At 56.4% G+C, this 18,742-nt stretch overlaps 2 protein-coding genes and 1 long non-coding RNA gene across 8 annotated transcripts in view; 2 read left to right on the top strand and 1 right to left on the bottom strand.

The window, feature by feature from the left end:
• The window catches only part of CRHR1 (corticotropin releasing hormone receptor 1), a 55,314-nt gene extending 50,136 nt beyond the window's left edge, over positions 1-5,178 (top strand). For all 6 annotated transcript variants that reach the window (XM_054458856.2, XM_054458855.2, XM_054458854.2 and 3 more), the window contains one exon: positions 64-5,178. In XM_054458856.2, the coding sequence (XP_054314831.2) occupies positions 64-253 (190 nt within the window). In that variant the 3' untranslated portion in view covers positions 254-5,178. The remainder of the gene's footprint in view (positions 1-63) is intronic.
• A 3,628-nt stretch (positions 5,179-8,806) lies between these two features.
• On the bottom strand, positions 8,807-18,174 carry LOC129017905 (uncharacterized). Its single transcript, XR_008495160.2, has 2 exons — positions 18,040-18,174; positions 8,807-9,613 (listed from the first exon to the last, which is right to left on the bottom strand). It is a non-coding gene; the product is annotated as an uncharacterized LOC129017905 (long non-coding RNA).
• Positions 10,116-12,519, top strand: SPPL2C (signal peptide peptidase like 2C). The gene has a single exon (XM_054458851.2). It carries the CDS (start codon positions 10,359-10,361, stop codon positions 12,411-12,413), a length of 2,055 nt encoding a protein of 684 aa, XP_054314826.2. The 5' UTR covers positions 10,116-10,358; the 3' UTR covers positions 12,414-12,519.
• Positions 18,175-18,742: the final 568 nt, after the last annotated feature.

Raw genomic sequence — 18,742 nt, 5'->3', positions numbered from 1 at the left:
CCAGAGGAGGGAGGGGGTCCTGAGCCCCAGGCTCAGATGTCGTGCTTCTCCCTGTGCCCACAGGTCCGTTCTGCCATCCGGAAGAGGTGGCACCGGTGGCAGGACAAGCACTCGATCCGCGCCCGAGTGGCCCGTGCCATGTCCATCCCCACCTCCCCCACCCGTGTCAGCTTTCACAGCATCAAGCAGTCCACAGCAGTCTGAGCTGGCAGGTCATGGAGCAGCCTCCAAAGAGCTATGGCTGGGGGGATGACGGCCAGGCTCCCTGACCACCCTGCCTGTGGAGGCGACCTGTTAGGTCTCATGCCCACTCCCCCAGGAGCAGCTGGCACTGACAGCCTGGGGGGCCGCTCTCCCCCTGCGGCCATGCAGGACTCTAGCTCATGAGTGGAAAGTCACCTACAGGACTGGGCCGGGCCCAGGGCTTCTGGCTTCCCTGCCCAATCCTCCCTGGAGAAGGGACATGGGAATGAATGGAAATGGGGCGCTGGACACCTACAGCAGCACGCGTGTCCCTCCAAGGCTGTCTTCTCCCAGAGCACAAGAAGGCCAGCCCACTGGGGCCTGGGGCTGCCCTCGGCAACTGTGGGGAGGCCATTTGCTGCCCCAGGACATCATGGGCAACTCGTGACAGCCTCTGTCTCACCACGATGACGCCTCTGGACCTTGGTGATGCCTTCCGACACCACTGGGAACCAAGGGCCCTCGCTCAGGAACCCTGGAGACAGAAGTCAGGTGTCATCATCAGACGTGCGGCCACAGCACTAGAGTTACCCCCCCAAGGCCTCCAGAACCTCATTGGCACTGTGGCGCTGCCACCAGCAATGCCCTGCCTTGCTGCCTTCACCCTGAACGTTTACTACCCCACAGGCCAGGCCAGCTTCCCCTCACTTAACCACCCCACATCAACCACCTCCTGCTCCTTTTCCTCTTTTGTGAGAAGATGGGGGCTGGAGGGGGCAGAGTGGCCTGTGAGCAAGAGCCAGGGGTATCCCAGTCCCAGCCTCTGGGGCAGAGCTTGTAGCCCCGGATGGCCTCTGGGGCAGGACCACTAGCTAAGCAAGCCAGGAGAAGACCCCTGCCCAAGTGGCTCTTGGGACAACGTGCTGCTTACACGCCAGGTGTGGACCGGCCGCAGCCCCCACTGGCAGAGGGACTGGACAGCCAGGGCAGGGCTTTGGGGGACTAGAAGATGAGGGTGTCGGCTGTGAGGCGGGTGGCTAGTATAAATAATATTTATCTTTTCAACCAGCATTTGTGAAGGCCTGGACTCCACAGGGGGCTGGATGGAGAGGGTGTCTCACAGAGGTGGGGGCCGCTTCCCAGCTTTCAGGGGCTGCTGTGTTGCTGAGAAACCTGACCCCACTCTCACCCCGGCAAGGATGGTGCCAGGAGAGCCCCTGAGGGCCGGGAGAGGGGTGAGGGCAGGAGGGAGGGCTTCGAGGAACAGGTGGGTCTGGCCAGGGCCCCCTTAGTTAGGGACAGCTTGTTGTGAGGAGGTGAATTAGAGGGAGAGGAGGACCACGGTTAGGGATGCAGAGGAGGGACACCATGGGTCAGGGGAAGGAACAAAGGAGACGGGAGTGTGTCCCAGCCCCGGGCAGGAGCTGAGCTGAGGGGTGGGAAGCAGAATCAGGATGCTGGGCCTCTGGACAGGCTGTGAATGCAGCTGTCTCCGCTACGGCCCCCACAAGAAGCCATCCCTGAGACCCTGAGGTTTCTTGTGCAAACTTGAGGGAAGGGGAGTACAGAGAGGGCAACAGGGAGTGAAGCCAGGCAAGGAAGGCAGGGGAAAGTTGGGGGCTAGAGGGGGACACAGTAGCCTGTGAGCAAGAGACAGGTATGCCCCAGCCCTGGCCAGTGCCGCTCTGAGGTGGGCGTCACACTCTTAAGCTCCCCTGGCTTGCTGGCTTCAGTGCCCCCAACTCCAGGCCAGAGCTGGTATAGCCCTGGGTGGCCTCTGGGGCAGGACCGACACTCCAACACTGTTGTGGGCGCCTGGAGCTCCCTTCCACTGGGGAAGCCCTCCCTCATCCCACCCAACAGGTGAGGGAGCTGGGGTATTTATCCACCATCTCCCATCAGCTGTGGGTTGAGGGCTGCTCCCAGGGGGACATGAACTCTTCTGCATTCCCACATCAGGCTACAGAGGGCCAGAGAGAGTTCTCGGGCACAACGATGTGCAGGTGGGTGGAAGCCAGTGTGTGCTGCATTGGAGGGGCAGGGGGTGTGGGTGGAACACCAGAACTCGACACAGGGCCCCGCTGCAGCCCGGGCCTTGTCTGTGGGTCTCTCTAACCAGGGAGGAGAGCCCCATGGGTGGGGCATATGTATGCACATGTGCACTTGTGTACCCAGGCGCACACAGGAGCTTGCAGTGTCAGGACACCAGGAACAGACAAAGGCGACGCAGTGCCGAGAGCCCCGCAGCTCCTGCTGAGGGAGGACAGGTTTCACTGGGGAGGGCCTGGGCCTGGGGGTAGCTAAAGATATCCTTGAAGGCCCTGTGGGGTACTCTGCTCTGCCAGTTCTCCAAGCTTTGTGCCCTGAAGTAGAGAGATGGGGTGGGGGACCCAGGGAGCGCCATGACAGGTAGGCTGGAGGCTTCCAGAGCAACATGGAGCTTATTGTGGGGAGTGGGAAGAAGCCCAGTAAAGGGTCCTGGCTGCCTGGAGAGACTAGAAGTGACCTGAGTCTCTAATGGCCACAACGGAGACAGCTTTCCCAACTCTGCCTCTCACCCAGTGAAGGCAGAGAAGTGAGAAGGTGAGGCTTTCCTGAGACAATGCCAGTGGGGATGGGATGAGGGGCGCACCCCGGGGGTGGAGGAGCCGAGAGGGTGGGGGTGAGGGGAAGACAGGGAAGGGATGGTACAGACCAGGAAGTGTGGATAAGCCCAGCCAGGCCGCACCCCGCTTTCCTGAGTGAGCTTCCTGGCTGCGCTCACTGCCAGGCACCTTCTGGGCACCTACTGTGTGCTCAGCACTGTGCTAGGCCTTGGGTGAAAGGGAGATGAGCAGCCACCCCAGGGGGGACCCCAGGGACCCCAAAAAAACACAAAGCTCAGAGCCTCTGGCTCTGGAAGGCCACCAAGAGGACAGCTCCAAGACAAGTCTGGGGGTCATCGGAGAAGCTGGAGGCGGAATCCCTGGGCAGGCAGATGGAGCCTGGGGCTCCCCTCCCATTGAGAGAATCTGAGGGCGGAGGGGCTGCTTCAGGGCACAGCCGGGAACATCTGAGCCTCAGAACCTGCAGCCCAGAGGCCCAGAGTTCTATCTCCCATGGCAGACGTGCGCTCTGGGCTTCGGCGCAGAGAAGGCAGCCCTGAGACCAGGCATCTGGGCCATTCTGCTCAGGTTCAGCTTGGGGTGGCGAGGCCCCTGTGGGAGTGAGTGGGGTGTGATGAGCCAAAAAACACACATGCGACTACACAAAGTTGGGGGAGCCACTGGGGACCCTCCAAGCTGCAGTGGTGGGGGAAGGTCGCTGGAGGCCTTCCCAGACCCAGAAGACCTCATGCCTGGAAGAATTTCTCTCCATACCACGCCCAAAGGCTGCGGTCCCCTAATGCTACCCCCACCTAAGCCCATTTCTCCTTGACATCCTCCCTCATGGGCACAGAACAGCAGTGGAGGAAAAGCCCCACTGTTTTTCCAGTTCAGGCCACCCCCTCCCCGTCTCTTAGTGTGACAGCACAGCCCCTGCCCAGAGGTCCTCAGCCTCCCCTCCAGGCCTCCTTCTCTAGCCCCCTGCTACTGGTGGCTCAGCTCTCCTGGGACCAGGACTGGGTGGAGAGTCAGATTGGGAAAACCGTGTGTTAGCAGGTGAGGTGGGTTTGGAATCCATAGAATAATACTTTCATTGTGGGTATTGTAGATTACTTTGACATCCACAAACATCCTTATAACATTTGTCTTTTTTTTTTTTTTTTTTTTTTTTTAATATGTGGGTAAATCTCTGTTCAGGGCTCTCAGCTCTGAAGGCTGTGAGACCCCTGCTTTCCCACTTCACATCTCTGTATTTCTGTGTGTGTGTCTTTATTTATTTATTTTTTCTTATTATACTTTAAGTTCTAGGGTAATCCTCAACTAGCCCACAGAGGTAGTAACCCACCTGTTTTGCAGCCAGGGAAACCGAGGCCTGGCAGCAACCCTGAGACTGAAGGTCTGGTTCCAAGTCTAAGGCTTTTTTCACTCCTCAGTGAACTGAAGGGGCTTGGGTTCTGGGAGGCCAGAACCAGTGAAGAGCTCTGTGGCAAGAGGGCAGCAAGGAGGCCTCAGGGTCTCTGTGATCTGGGACGTGCCCCACGTGAAGATTGGACTTCCCCAAAGATGGCCCCACCAGTGTCCAGCCGCCAAGCAATGAGAGTTCTGTGGATCCAGCATCTCCTTCCCCAGCTTCCTGACATCCTCCACCCCCCAACTCCTTAAAATGATGCTTAATTTCAAACAATGCAGCCGGGGCCACCATCAGCCACAGCGGGCCCCCCTACACCCCAGCCAGGGAGTGTGCCGCTGGCCTTGAGCCCAGGGGTACCTCAGAGCCAGCTCATCCAAACTGCCCACTGACTTCAAACTCAGCTGCTCACACTTGCTTCAGACCGAGGGGAATGCTTTCTACAATTTGCTAACAGCAACACTGATCATTATTGATTGTTTACCGGGCATCAGGTGCTGCTTTAGCCCCTCACATGTTTATCTCATTGACTCTTTATACTGCCCTATGAGGCAGGTGCTGTTATCCCCATTTAACAGATAAGGCAAATAAAGCCCAGAGAGGTTAAGATACCTGCCTGATGGCACCCACGGATGGATGAAAAGCCAGGGAGGCCCCACTAGGCCTCCGTGAAGCTTAACCCCTGTGCAGTGGGAGTTCTTAGTAAGGCTTTCCTCCCAGCCCCACTGCCCCTTCTAATCCCCTCCCCAGGGAAATCCTTCCATCCCCAGTCTGTGGTCAAACAGCATTCAGAGATGAGCTATGAGCTAGCTGAAGGAATTGGAGCCTGCGGAGCGTGGGCCTCGGGCAGCCCACTCCCCAAATCCAGCCTCCAAGCCGGCTCCAGCTGCCGGTCTCCCGTCCCCAGCCCCGTCCCAGCTCTACCTCAGAGCATCACCTCCCACCCCTGCCCTCAGCTCACCAACCCCTGTAGGTCCTGCTAGCAGACCAGGCTCAAGAGAGGCCTGGGCCATATATATTTATCAAAGCTCTCAGTGGCTTGGGAACACCAATGAGACCATTATTTGGAGATAAGGCCAGAGACCACCCTTGGCCGCCAGATAGCAGCCCTACCGGCTTCTGTCCCTCCAAGGGGTCCTGGACTGATCCCTGCTGCCCGGCCTCATTGCCCATTGGGCCAAGGCAGGTGGAGCAGAAGAAGGGGTGGGGGCCTCTTAGGTGCCTAAGGAGCCCAGGTTGGGGGCACAGCAGGCATCAGCTAGGGTGAGGGGGCATGGGGGCAGCAGCTGGTGGGCCTGCCTGGCTCGCCCTCATCACAGGGAACGGGGGAGGGAGTGGATGGCAATCCACTCTAGAATATGCAGCGGGGAAGGTGCTGGGCAGGGCAGCAAGGGCAGGTGAGGGGCCAGGTGAACTAGGCCCCTTCCCCACCCTTCCTGAGACCCACTGCCTGGGGTCTGCTGGCCCTGCTGCCCTGTGTGTTGAAGATAAATGTTCCAGGTGCACCTAGGTCCTCAAGTAGAAGGCGGAGACACTACCCCAGCCTGCTCTGGGCAGCCGCTCCGAGAGCCCAGGCCATAGCTGAGGGGGCAGTAGGGTGGGGGGAGGGAGGGGGAGTTGGGGGGAGCAAAGTCGCAGATGCAGGGGGTGCCCTCCAGGAAAGGAGTTGAATCTGGAGTGGGGGTGGGGAGGGTGGCGGGACTGAAGTCTTGGAGCAGGATCTCAGCCTGGCAATGGGCCACGAGGGGCATCAGCCATTCATGTGAAGGCACGGACCAGGGCTCCGAGTGGCCACCAGAGGAGCGATTCCAGGGCTGATGGATGGGGGCGGGCACAAGGATGGGGGACCCGGGGAAGCAGTGATCCAACATACCCGAGAAAGACTTCTGTAAGTGGGGTCCCAGGCAGTCTCGGAGGGAATGAGCCTTCTGAGAATTATCTGGGCCCTTGGCAACCAGTCCACGGGTAGATCTGGGAGAAGGGGCAGGAGCTAGCTCTGCTTGAGGTGTCTGTGCAGACCCCCAAATTGGGGCATGCGCTGGTCCGATGGAGTCCAGAAGAACTAAAATGAGACCCGTCCCAAGGAGAGAGAGCTGGAGGGGACTGGAGTTGCTCCATTTCGTCTGGGCGCTGTGGCTCACACCTGTAATCCCAGCACTTTGGGAGGCCAAGGTGGGCGGATCACTTGAGGTCAGGACTTTGAGACCAGCCTGGCCAGTATGGTGAAACCCTGCCTCTCCTAAAAATACAAAAATTAGCTGAGCATGATGGTGGTGCATGCCTGTAATCCCAGCTACTCGGGAGGCTGAGGCAGGAGAATCACTTGAACCTGGGAGGTGGAGGTTGCAGTGAGCTGAGATTGTACCACTGCACTCCAGCCTGAGGGACAAGAGCGAAATTCCATCTCAAAAAAAAGTCCCATTTCAACCATGTTAGTGCACAATTCAGTGACTTTAAATACACAATGTCGTGCAACTGTCACCACTGAGATAGAAAAAGTTCTGGAACTTCTTCATCACCCCACATGGAAATCCCATACCCATCAGTCACTCCTCATTCTCCCCTCCCCCAGCCCCTGCCCGCCACGAATCTGCTCTCTGCCTCTGTAGATCTGCCTGTTTTGGCTGTTTCATGTAACTGGAATTAATCGTACAATATGTGTCCTTTTGTGTCTGGCTTCTTCATTTAGCATAATGTGTTTCCACTTAGCATAATGTGTTTCGGCTTAGCATAATGTTTTCAAGGTCCATCCACATGGTAGCAGGTATCAAAACGTCATTCCTTCTTATGGCTGAATGCTATTCCCTTGTGTGGAGAGAACGCAGTTTCTCCATTCATCAGAGGATGGACATTTGGGTTCTCTCCACCTATTCCAAGTTGTCATGAATTGTCCTGCTATGAGCATGCATGTACACGCTTTTGTTTGAAGGCCTGATTTCAATTCTTTGGGATATATATCCAGGAGTAGAAGTGCTGGATCATATGGTAACTCTTTGTTTAACTTATCTAGGAACCGCCAAGCTGTTTCCTGCAGCAGCTGCACAATTTTCCATTCCCACCAGCAGTGTATGAGGGTCCCAACTTCCCTATATCCTCGACAAAGCTTGTGATTGTCTGGGTTTTGTGACAAAGTGGGTGTGCTGGTTCTTGTCTTTTAAAAGATCCACGACTCCCTGCGTGGAGAACAGGGCTCCGAGTGAGGGTCTAGGTTGCCCATTCGTTGCTGGGGGTCCAGAAAGGGTTTTACTATCACAGCCCTCCTGTGGCCTACAGGCGAGCCTCCCTCTCCTAACCACCCTCCTGGCCAAACTCCCCTTTGAAATGGGAGCACTCGGAAGGGACAGCTGGCAGCCTCCTCCCCTGGGCTCTGCCTGCTTCTCCTCACACCGGCTGGTGGTTTTTTTGCCAGTCACTTGTATTTGTTCCTGAACATGTTTCTGACAGGTCACTTGTCATTGTAATTACTGTCGTAATCTAACTAAATGTTATATTACTGATGAATCAGAAGTGCACTAACAAGGAGAGATGTTTCTTATGAAAATTCAGTCTAATGCTTTGAAGGATACTTTAAAAATGAGTCACCAAAAATATTGGCAAATTAGGTGTGGGTGAGACGAGTGTAAATAACTGGGTGGGAGAGAATTGTCAGAATCTCAGACGGGTTCCACTTGCTGACCACTTCACAGGGCCCTTTAAACTCACCCTCCACTTCAAAGAATCCACAGCTGATGTTGGAGATGATGTTTCATCCCTGTGGATTTCCCAAGGAAAGCAGCATGGGACTGCAAGAGACAGACCCGTAATAGAAGGAGAGGCCTTGACAGGTACGGCTCACGCTTGTAATCCCAGCACTTTGGGAGACCAAGGTGGCCTGATCACCTGAGGCCAGGAGTTTGAGACCAGCCTGGCCAACATGGTGAAACCCCATGTCTACTAAAAATACAAAAATTAGCCAGGTGTGGTGGCAGGCACCTGTAATCCCAGCTACTTGGGAGGCTGAGGCAGGAGAATCGCTTGAACTTGGGAGGTGGAGGTTGCACTGAGCCAAGATTGTGCCACTGCACTCCAGCCCGCCTAGCGGACAGAGTGAGACTCCATCTCAAAAAAAAAAAAAAAAAAAAAAAAAAAAGGACAGTCCTTGAGAAAGATCAGTGATTGGCCAGGCACAGTGGCTCATGCCTGTAATCTCAGCACCTCGGGAGGCCAAGGTGGGCGATTCACTTAGGGCCAGGAGTTCGAGACCAGCCTGGGCAAAATGGTGAGACACTATCTGTACTAAAAATACAAAAATTAGCTGGGCATGGTGGCGCACACCTGTAATCCCAGCTACTCGGGAGGCTGGGTCGGGGGAGAATTGCTTGAAACCAGGAGGTGGAGTTTGCAGTGAGCTGAGATTGTGCCACTGCTCTCCAGCCTGAGCAACAGAGCAAGACCCTGTCTCAAAAAAAAAAAAAAAAAAAAAAAAATCAGCATGCTTAATACTTAGAGGTTAAGATTACATGTGTGTTGTGGGGCTGCCCACAATTGTGCCCCAAATAGGCATGTTGAAATCCTAAACCCCAGTACCTGTTGATGTGACCTTATTTGGAAGCAGGGTGTTTGCAGACATAATCAAGTTAAGATGGTGTCATTAGGGTGGGCCCTAATCCATTATAAGTATGTCCTTATAAAGAAGAGAAGAGACACAGAGACACACAGGGAGAATGCCATGTGAAAACCTATGCAGAGACTGGAGTGACAGGTCAGGCCAGTGGGGAGAACATGAGGACAATGGAAACTGGACTGCCAAGCTCCAGCCCCCAAATCCCTCCCTTCTGGTTCCGGAGGCCCCAGGGTTACTCTCCCACACACTAACTGCTTTGAAAACCTCATTCCTCAAATCCACTCCATCATAGGTGGCCTGAAGAAGCCCGGACAGGAGGTCCCGGGTGACCTGTGAGAGCACACACCACGGAGCTGGGTGCAAACCTGCAGAGCCAAAACCTGGGGCTCCTGGCTTCAAATCCACCTCTCACCAGTATTCGAGTTCTCTTTCCAGTGGGAAGTCTGCCCGGCCTCAGAGTTGCAGCCAGGAGAGTGGCTCAGAATCCAGCATGAAAACATTTGGGAGACATCAAGGTCCATTTAACCAGCAAGAGCCCCAGCCTTCTTTGCTGTGTCAATGTGGGCTTCTCCAAGCCTCAGTTTTACTTATCCATGAAGTGGGTGTATTAAGGTAACATTAAGCGGCTATAACAAAGAGACCCATGATAAATCAATGCCTTAAGGAAGATCATGTCTCTCTTTTTCTTGTAACAGTCCGTAGTGCACATCCTGGACTACTGTTCCACATGGAATCCAGGGACCTGGTTCCCTTCACTTTCTTCCTCTCCATTCCTTAGGACATTGTCCTCTTCGTCATAGACGGACACATCACAGGCCTGTCCTTGTTCTGACTCTTGAGAAAGGGAAAGAGAGGGTAAACCAGGAGCCCCACAGTCTGTCAGCCTAAGCCCCTGATATAAAGAGTTCACATCATTTTTGCTCAGTTTCTCCTGGTCACCTGTCCGTTCCCAACTGCAAATGGAGTTGGAGGTGAATTCTGGTCATGTGCCTGGTAGAAATGGGGACTGACTTTGAGGGACAGCCTCAGGCTGGGCAGTTATAATGACACCTCCTTGCAGCTGTGCAATAGGTACAGCTAGGGTACCTGGCACCTAGTAAGCCCTCAGTAAAAGTGCTCGATGTTACTGAGCTCAGAGCTCCAAGGGACCTTAGCAACTCTCTGGCCCAAAGTCCTTATTTCTTTACAGCTAAAGAAACAGGCCTAGAGAGGAGTGACATTGGCCTGGACTCCCCATGGGTAGGGAGAAAAGTTGGTTCAGAATCCTATCTGGCCTGCAGACCCCATCCTCACACCTTTTATTTCAAAGTACCTGGTCTAACCCCACTAGGGTCTGGGCAGAGAGCAGGGTCCAGATGACCTCTCCCCTGGTCTCCCAGGGTTGGGGGGCATCATTCTAGAGGGACCTGTGCCCCACAGCAGTGCCCTCGGCTGGGGACCACACAGCTTTATGACTAGGTAGGTGTGGCCCTGGTTTCCAGGACAGGTGGCCAGACTGCTCTGTGACAAAGGGCCACGCCCACCCCTGGGAGGGATATTGGGCTGCCGCCCGCAGATGTTGCAGTAGGAGCTGAAGAAGATGGCGTGCCTGGGCTTCCTCTTCCCCGTGGGCTTCCTCCTCCTCATCAGCACCGTGGCCCGGGGAAAGTATGGCGTGGCCCACGTGGTGTTGGATAACTGGAGCAAGGACTACTGTATCCTGTTCAGCTCCGACTACATCACCCTCCCCCAGGACCTGCACCACGCCCCACTCCTGCCCCTGTATGACGGCACCAAGGCACCCTGGTGCCCGGGCGAGGATTCCCCCCACCAGGCCCAGCTCAGCTCCCCCAGCCAGCGGCCCCTCCACCAGACCACTGCCATGGTCATGAGGGGTAACTGCAGCTTCTACACGAAAGGCTGGCTGGCTCAGGGCCAAGGTGCCCACGGGCTGCTCATCGTGAGCCGGGTCAGTGACCAGCAGTGCTCAGACACCACCCTGGCGCCCCAGGATCCCCGCCAGCCCCTGGCCGACCTCACCATCCCTGTGGCTATGCTCCACTACGCTGACATGCTGGACATCCTCAGCCACACTCGTGGGGAGGCCGTCGTCCGCGTGGCCATGTACGCACCCCCTGAACCCATCATCGACTACAACATGCTGGTCATCTTCATCCTGGCTGTGGGCACAGTGGCCGCAGGCGGCTACTGGGCCGGCCTGACCGAAGCCAACCGGCTACAGCGGCGCCGTGCCCGAAGAGGAGGGGGGCCTGGTGGTCACCATCAGCCACGGGAAGCAGCAGCAGCTGAGGGAGCCCAGAAGGAAGATAATGAGGACATCCCAGTGGACTTCACGCCGGCCATGACAGGCGTGGTGGTCACCCTGTCCTGCTCACTCATGCTGCTGCTCTACTTCTTCTATGACCACTTTGTCTATGTCACCATCGGGATCTTTGGCCTGGGTGCTGGCATTGGCCTCTACAGCTGCCTGTCACCCCTGGTGCGCCACCTGTCCCTGCGGCAATACCAGAGGCCTCCGCATAGCCTCTGGGCCTCTCTGCCGCTGCCTCTCCTGCTGCTGGCGAGCCTGTGCACAACCGTGATCATCTTCTGGGTGGCCTACCGCAACGAGCACCGCTGGGCGTGGCTCCTGCAGGACACACTGGGCATTTCCTACTGCCTGTTCATCCTGCACCGTGTGCGGCTGCCCACTCTCAAGAACTTCTCCTCCTTCCTGCTGGCCCTGCTGGCCTTTGACGTCTTCTTTGTCTTCGTCACCCCGTTCTTCACCAAAACCGGTGAGAGCATCATGGCACAGGTTGCCTTGGGCCCTGCAGAGTCTTCAAGCCACGAGAGGCTGCCCATGGTGCTCAAAGTGCCCCGGCTAAGAGTCTCCGCCTTGACCCTGTGCAGCCAGCCCTTCTCCATCCTTGGCTTCGGTGACATCGTGGTCCCCGGCTTCCTGGTTGCTTACTGCTGCCGCTTCGATGTGCAAGTCCGCTCCCGTCAGGTCTACTTCGTGGCCTGCACCGTGGCCTACGCTGTGGGCCTGCTGGTCACATTCATGGCCATGGTCCTCATGCAGATGGGCCAACCTGCCTTGCTCTACCTAGTGTCCAGCACCCTGCTCACCAGCCTGGCTGTGGCCGCCTGCCGCCAAGAGCTCAGCCTCTTCTGGACTGGCCAGGGCAGAGCTAAGATGTCTGGGCTCTGCTGTGCCCCTTCAGCTGGCTCTAGGCAGAAGCAGGAGGGCACAGCAGACGTCCACACAGCCAGCACACTTGAGAGAGGCACCAGCCGAGGAGCAGGGGACTTAGACAGCAACCCTGGAGAAGACACCACTGAGATTGTCACCATATCTGAGAATGAAGCCACCAATCCAGAGGACCGCAGTGATAGCTCCGAGGGCTGGAGTGATGTCCACTTGGATCCTAATGAGCTGCCCTTCACCCCCCCCGGGGCCTCGGAGGAGCTGATGCCACTGATGCCAATGGCCATGCTGATCCCACTCATGCCCCTGATGCCCCCGCCCTCAGAGCTGGGCCACATCCATGCCCAGGCCCAGGCCCACGACACTGGCCTGCCCTGGGTGGGACTCCACAAGAGGAAGGGTTTGAAAGTAAGAAAGAGCATGTCAACCCAGGCTCCCTTGTGAACGGGAGGCCCTGGGACACACGCCTCTCAAAGGGCTGGTGGAGCATGGCTGAGCAAAGCCATGCATGGCAACAAGAAATCAGGGCATCAAAGAGATTTCATATCTACCCAAGGAGTCTCTCTGTTTGTCGAGAGTGCAAGAGAGCAGCAACCACGTAATAAGTGTGTGCAGGGCTCGGAGGGTCCTTAGGAGTAGGCACCACCCCCAAATAATGAAGGGGGGAAACTGAGGCTCCAAGAGGGCCTATGACTTGCACGAGTTCACGCAGCAAGGTCAGGATTTGCATCCAGGGCTCACTGGGCAGCTACTCTCCTCTGCCTGCCTGCCCAACCCCTTCCCAATCCAGAGTGGCAGCTTCTTAGCCTGGCACACAGCCCCCCATCCCATCCCTGCCACCCACCCTAGGCTCAATGCCCATCTTCTCTCCATGCTCAGGTCAAACAGAACTCCTTGTCCTCCCCACCCGCTCTCTCTGCATATGCTGTTCCCTCCAGCTGGGATGCCCTTCCCTCTCCAAACAGAAACACTCCAACCTGGCTCCCTGACTCACTAGAATATTCCTAAGCATCCTTTACTCCTTAGCTCACATCCATTCTGCAAAATGTCTGTGTTCAAGAATCCCAGGCAGCAGCACCAAGCCCAGCACGTTCCTGTATGCACCACCCATTCCATCTTCAGGCATTGAGTGTGCCCCTACTATGTGCATCGCCATGTGGTGGGCACAGGGAAGGCCTCTGTCTAGCTGGGGGGCGGGGAGGGGTGGGCAGACAAGAAACAACCTTAGAATTGTCTCAAAGAGGTCGGGAGGGGTTGGAGAGGTTGGGGCCAGGGTGGAAGAATTCGAGACACCAAGGCCTCCCTCACTGACTCTAAGTAATGTTCAAGCCTCTTTGGGTCTCTGTAGTCTCATCCGCAAAATGAGACTTATAATACCATTTCCATCTGGAGGCAGGGGCATGGACAAGATGACCTCCTAAGGACTCTACAGGCTTTTAGGCCACATAGGGTGCTGATGTGTTGCTTAATCAGAGCAGACAAACTGGGGTGAGAAGCCTTCCTGGAGGAGGTGTTTTCGTAGGGGAGGAAAATGTATCCCAAGAGGCAGTGTGGTTCAGTGGTTAGGGCTCTACAGCCAGGCTGCCTACCACAAATCCCAGCCCCACCACTGACTTGGAGTATCTCACTGAGCAAATGACTTATCCATTCAGTGCCTCAGTTTTCTTGTGTGTGAAATGGGATAATAGGACTTACCATCTGGTTCTTAGGAAGTTTGAATGAGTTGGCCTATGTCAGGAGATTGGCACAATGCCCTGCCTGTCCAAAGAGCACCCTGCACGTGAGCTATGTTTATATTGCTCCCCTAGTGAAAGCCTCGCAGAATCAAACCCAGCTCCTACAAGGCCTTGGGGTTCCAGCCCAACGGCCCTCTTCCACCCCTCCAAACCCCTACCGCCACAAGCACACACCAGACCCACCACACCCCCTGTGCTTTTTCCTCTTCTTGGAACTATCTTTCTGCCCCTTCCTTACCACGCCCCGTGAACTTGGCCTGGCTGGCTCCTCCTCTTCGCAGCCTTTCGTAAAGCATCCCTGTCTCAATCACACGACCAGGCACCCTGTTTCTTAGTTTTCCAGTCTTTCCCAGTAGAGGGTCAGCTTTGGAAGGGCAGGGGCCTTGCCCATCTTGTTCATCTGTGTAATTTCAGGGCTCAGAACAGCCCCGGGAGTGTTACAAGTGCTTGATTTATTTGCTGGAGGAATGAACAGATGGATGAATGAACGAATGAATGAATGAGGAGTTGACCAGCCTGAACTGCAGAGGAGGGGATGCTATGACAGAAGGCCCCGCTGCCCAGGCCACCTCACAGGCTTCCTGCAGGGCCTTGGTCAGTGTTGACGTGAGACTTGGCAGGCCTGGGTGGGCCCTGGAGTGGGGAGAGAGGCCCGGGGAGGCAGTGCAGGTGGTGGGCATCTCAAAGCCCCACTTGCCGGGGAAGAAGTGCAGCCTCTCGGTACACAGCAGCTGAAGGCCCTGCTGGACAAGGGAAGCTTGGAGAACCCGGCCAGGCCACTGAGGAGGTGTTGGCAGCCCCTCCCACCAGAGCAGTGGCCATCTGGCCTGGACAGAGGGCCCTCCGCAGGCCCTGGCTCAGCCCCAGCCTGGGCAGCCTCCCTGCTGCTGGCCTGCGTCACGGGGCCTGCCGAGGGCAGCTGCACCCTCTGCCAGGCCCGATGGGAAGGGCTGGACAGAGCCGAGGCCTCCTGGGCTCCCTGGCCCCCACATCCCCCAAAGCAGGAGGTCAGGATGAAGGAACTTCTCTTTCCCAGAAATCCAGAGCCTGAGGGCTCTGAGGATGCAGGCCTGGAGCTCTGCAGGCCTGCAGGGAGGCCAATGCCTGCCTCCAAGGAGAGGGGATTCAGGGAGGGTCTGGGTCGGGAGGCCTGCCCCTTCCCGGCATCCAGACCTGATGGGGAGGTGAGGGCCCACACGGCCTGGATCTGCTGCCTCCACCCCTCTTCCCCAACCCCCAGCTTGCTGCACGGTGCTTGGGCAGCAGAACTGAGGTGCTCACAGGGTCCCAAGGCCAGGTCTGCGGTGGACAGCAGCCCAGGGTGCAGTGGCATCACGGTGCCCAGGTAGCTCTCAGCTCTGCTTCTCACTGGGAAGTCGTCCTGGTCACCCAAGTTTCACCACCCCCTCCCCCTGCTGGTTCCCTAGTGTGGCCACAGCCAGGACTGACCAATGTCGGGGACCTCTATGAAGAACATCCCAGCTCCAGAGCTCCCGAGGGCTCACTGGGGCCCCAGCCGACTGGCCCCGAGGCCCGGCTTCATCCTCACCTTCCTGCAGACCTCAGTGCCTCGCAGGCATCTCCCCTGAGACCACTGTCCAGCACCTCCCACCCAGCATGCTCCTGGGGGTCATTCCCAGGGAGCCCAAGCTAAGACACAGGGACAGCTGCCATCTACGTGTGAACTGGAAAAACTATGTGAGTCCCCCCACACACCCCTACATCCTCCAAGCTCTTTCACCCTGCTCAGGAAACGAGTGTGGGGACAGGGCTGGAGGCAGGTGATGGGCAGGACCTTTCTTCTTCCTCCCAAGAATACTCTGCAGCACTCTGCCCATTTCACAGATGGGGCTGGGCAAGGACTCTGGGTCTAGAGGCAGCTTGAGAGTTTAGAAAGAGGCACCTAAGCACAGCTGCAGGTCAGTATCACTGCGGCACGTGCCAAATATCTGGATTCCTGGCCCCACCGATTCTCAGTTGACAGGTCTGGGGTGGGATCAGGCATCAGCCATTTTGAGGGACCCCCACCCCCACCCCAGGGTGAACACCTTTAGAGTCTGGCTTCAGCCTCTCGTCTTGGCGGGGCCAGGAGCGGGTGGAGAAGAGAGAGACCAAGGCTTCAAGGTGCTGGGGGCCCAAGGCAGGTCCTGCCTCCCATCCTGACACACACATTCAGCCAGGGGCCCTGCAGGCTCCCCTCCCTGAGCCCTGGGCCCACCTGACCACACCCAGAGGCTCAACCTCCACTGTACTCCCCTGGCCAATCCTGGTCTGGGGCAGGAGAAATTGAAGCAACTTTACCACCAACAAACTTCACTTACCGCCACGCTTCTCAATCCCCACCCCACCCTCTAGCCTGTCCTCTGAGGCAGACTTTGTCCTGTTTTGTTCATCATGCACTGGACCTGGCACATAGTAGGTGCTCAATAAATCATCTGTTGAATGAATGCACTGGCTGGATGAATGTCCCCCTTACTAGCTGTGTGACTTTGAGGATGCAAAAGTCTCTTTACCATAAAGTGGGTGTAAAACACCTCCTGCCCCAGGGGTTGTGATAAGTAATAGGCCATATGGGTGAGGAGCTGAGCCCAGTGCCCGGCACAGAGTCAAGTCTCCTAGATCTTGCTCTGCTGTCCCTGCTCCTGCCCAGAGGCCTCCTCTTACTCTGCCAGTCCTCTTCCCAGAGGACAGGGCCAATTCCAGGCATCTAGACCACGCTGCCAACTGCCAGAGGTGCCCAAAGCTGGAAGCCCCTGCCTGAATGCCAGAGGGACACAAGATACTGCACATGGGCATATACACACACATGTACATTTGCATACATACACATACACATGGGTACATACCCATGCTACACACTTCATACACCCCCACACCCCACACCTGCACACATATACACCCATGCGCACAACCACACACATGCACCTGTAGTGAACCACCTGTGCACACCCAACATGTGCACACACACACACACCCCTCTGGGCTCCGACCTGCTGCGTGTGGTTCCCTACAGATCCAGCCTTTCCCCACCAGGTCTTTCCTGGGCTTACAGGAGTGGGGGTGCTGATCCCTGGATTTCCCACCCCGAAGGACAGGGTGGTCAAGGTCCCTCCCCGCAGGCCTACCCCTTTCCTGGTGGGACAGATCCCCCTTCGAGACAGAACTCGCTGCCCAGCTGCTCTGAGGAGTGTGGTTCAAGGACAGCCTCCCGGGGGCACCTCAGCTTTCTAGCCTGGCTCACTCGCGCTCTTCAGGGGAGGGGGCACAAAGGGCTGGTTAGTGGCTGAGCAAGACAGGGGCCCAGGCCCTGGCCGTCTCCACCAAGAGTGGTCTTTGCTCTGATCCCATGGGCTGGCAGAGGCAGCACAGGCCTGCATCCCAGGCTGCCGGCTCCCTGTGCTGCAAGCTGCTTCCTCCTGGCTCCACCGCTAACCACCACAGCACCTGCTTCCTGGACAGCCTCACCTGTGATAGGTGAACCCTCAGATGGGACCAGGGCAGGAATAGCCTCCTCAAGGCCACCCCCAGGGCTCCAGGTGGCCCAGCCTCAGGGCCGAGCTGTTTTACACAGGCCAACTGGCATTTCTGTCCATGACCTTGGTTAATCCCAGCACCAGCTTCATGAGGCATGGGCTTGGTTTTCTTTTGTTCATGAGAGGGTTTAGTACTGGAGCTTCTGGATTTCTGGGACAGTGGGGACCAGCAAGGACCCTGTGAGATGATCTCATCCACAGATGAGGAGAGGAAAGCCCAGAGAGGGCCAGGACCTGCCCAAGGTCACACAGCAATGGGACAGCAGAAACGAAATGCAAGTCTGGTCTCCTGCCTCCCAGCCCAGCAGCTGGGACCAGCTCTCATCCTCAACAGCCCCTCCCTCCACACACCCTGGTCTCTGATCCATGTTCCTCTGAAATCACACCTCCCCCAGGAAAATTCTGGGTCTACCCACTCCTGTGCCCTGGGAGGTATAGCCCCACATTCTCCTTGAGAAGTATCTGTGTGTGTTGCTTGATAAAGGTTCAGCATCAATCCGCTTGCCAGCTAGAAGGAGAACACAGCTGGACTTTGAGGCCTGGGTTCAAAGCCCCACATTGCTTTCTCTTGTCATGTGATGCTGGACAACAGAAGCCAGCCCTCTGAGCTTCAATTTTCTCATCTGTAAAATGGGCTGCTAAGACTTACCTAATGGTTTGTTGTAAGGATTAAATGAAGTGAAGTATGTGTATGAACAGCTAACACTGGCTAAGCACTTACAGCAGGGCAGATAAATGCATTATCTCATTACGTGTGACCCAGGTTTGGGGAAAAAGTTTCCAGGACAGCACTTGACATACCCCCAAATGCCGTCTTCCCCAAATGAGCTCCCAGAAGTGGAGTCATCCTCTTCCCTTTGTCTCCCCTGCCCACGCTCACTGGGATGTGATGTGTGGGTGGGTTCCTGGTGGTAAGCAGGGCACCACCGCAGAGCCAAGAAGAGGTTTCCCAAATTCCCCCACGTACTGGGTCCGGCAGTTTAACTGAACCACCAACGTTTTGCGCCTTTTTTCCCCCCCGGCATCCCTGAACCTTGAATGCTCCTGTGCTGCCACCTACTGGCCAGGAAGATAAGAGCAAGCAGGGGCTCATGGAATTTGGGAATAATTATAATCAGTAATGATATTTAAAATATGTTTAATAAACTAGCAATCAGCAGAGTTCTGAAGCCCCTATTGGGCTCAAGGTTAACCCTTTAGAATCTGGGTTGTTAGAAGGGTGAGGTGCCCTGGAGGAGGTTATTTTGATATTTTATTGAATGAAATAGCCCAAAACAGCATCACTGAATGTCCTTAATGCCTAAAGACGGTCCATGCCCTGACATTTATCCCACCCCATAGAATCAGACCACCATGAATAAGTGTCCTCAGGCCCCCTGGTTCCTGGGCTATTTGTACGCCAGGGATGGGGAGACTCCCCCATATGGTCCCCTCCCCACCTCCACCCCCAGGTCCAGACCCAGTCCTTGTCCCTGCTGGTCAGCAGGCACCCCACCTCCCCATC

This window comes from Pongo pygmaeus, chromosome 19 (genome assembly GCF_028885625.2).
Source record: "Pongo pygmaeus isolate AG05252 chromosome 19, NHGRI_mPonPyg2-v2.0_pri, whole genome shotgun sequence".
Taxonomy (NCBI): Eukaryota; Metazoa; Chordata; class Mammalia; order Primates; family Hominidae; genus Pongo; species Pongo pygmaeus.
The sequence above is the reverse complement of the archived record's forward strand: the minus strand, read 5'-3'. Positions and strand labels throughout refer to the sequence as shown.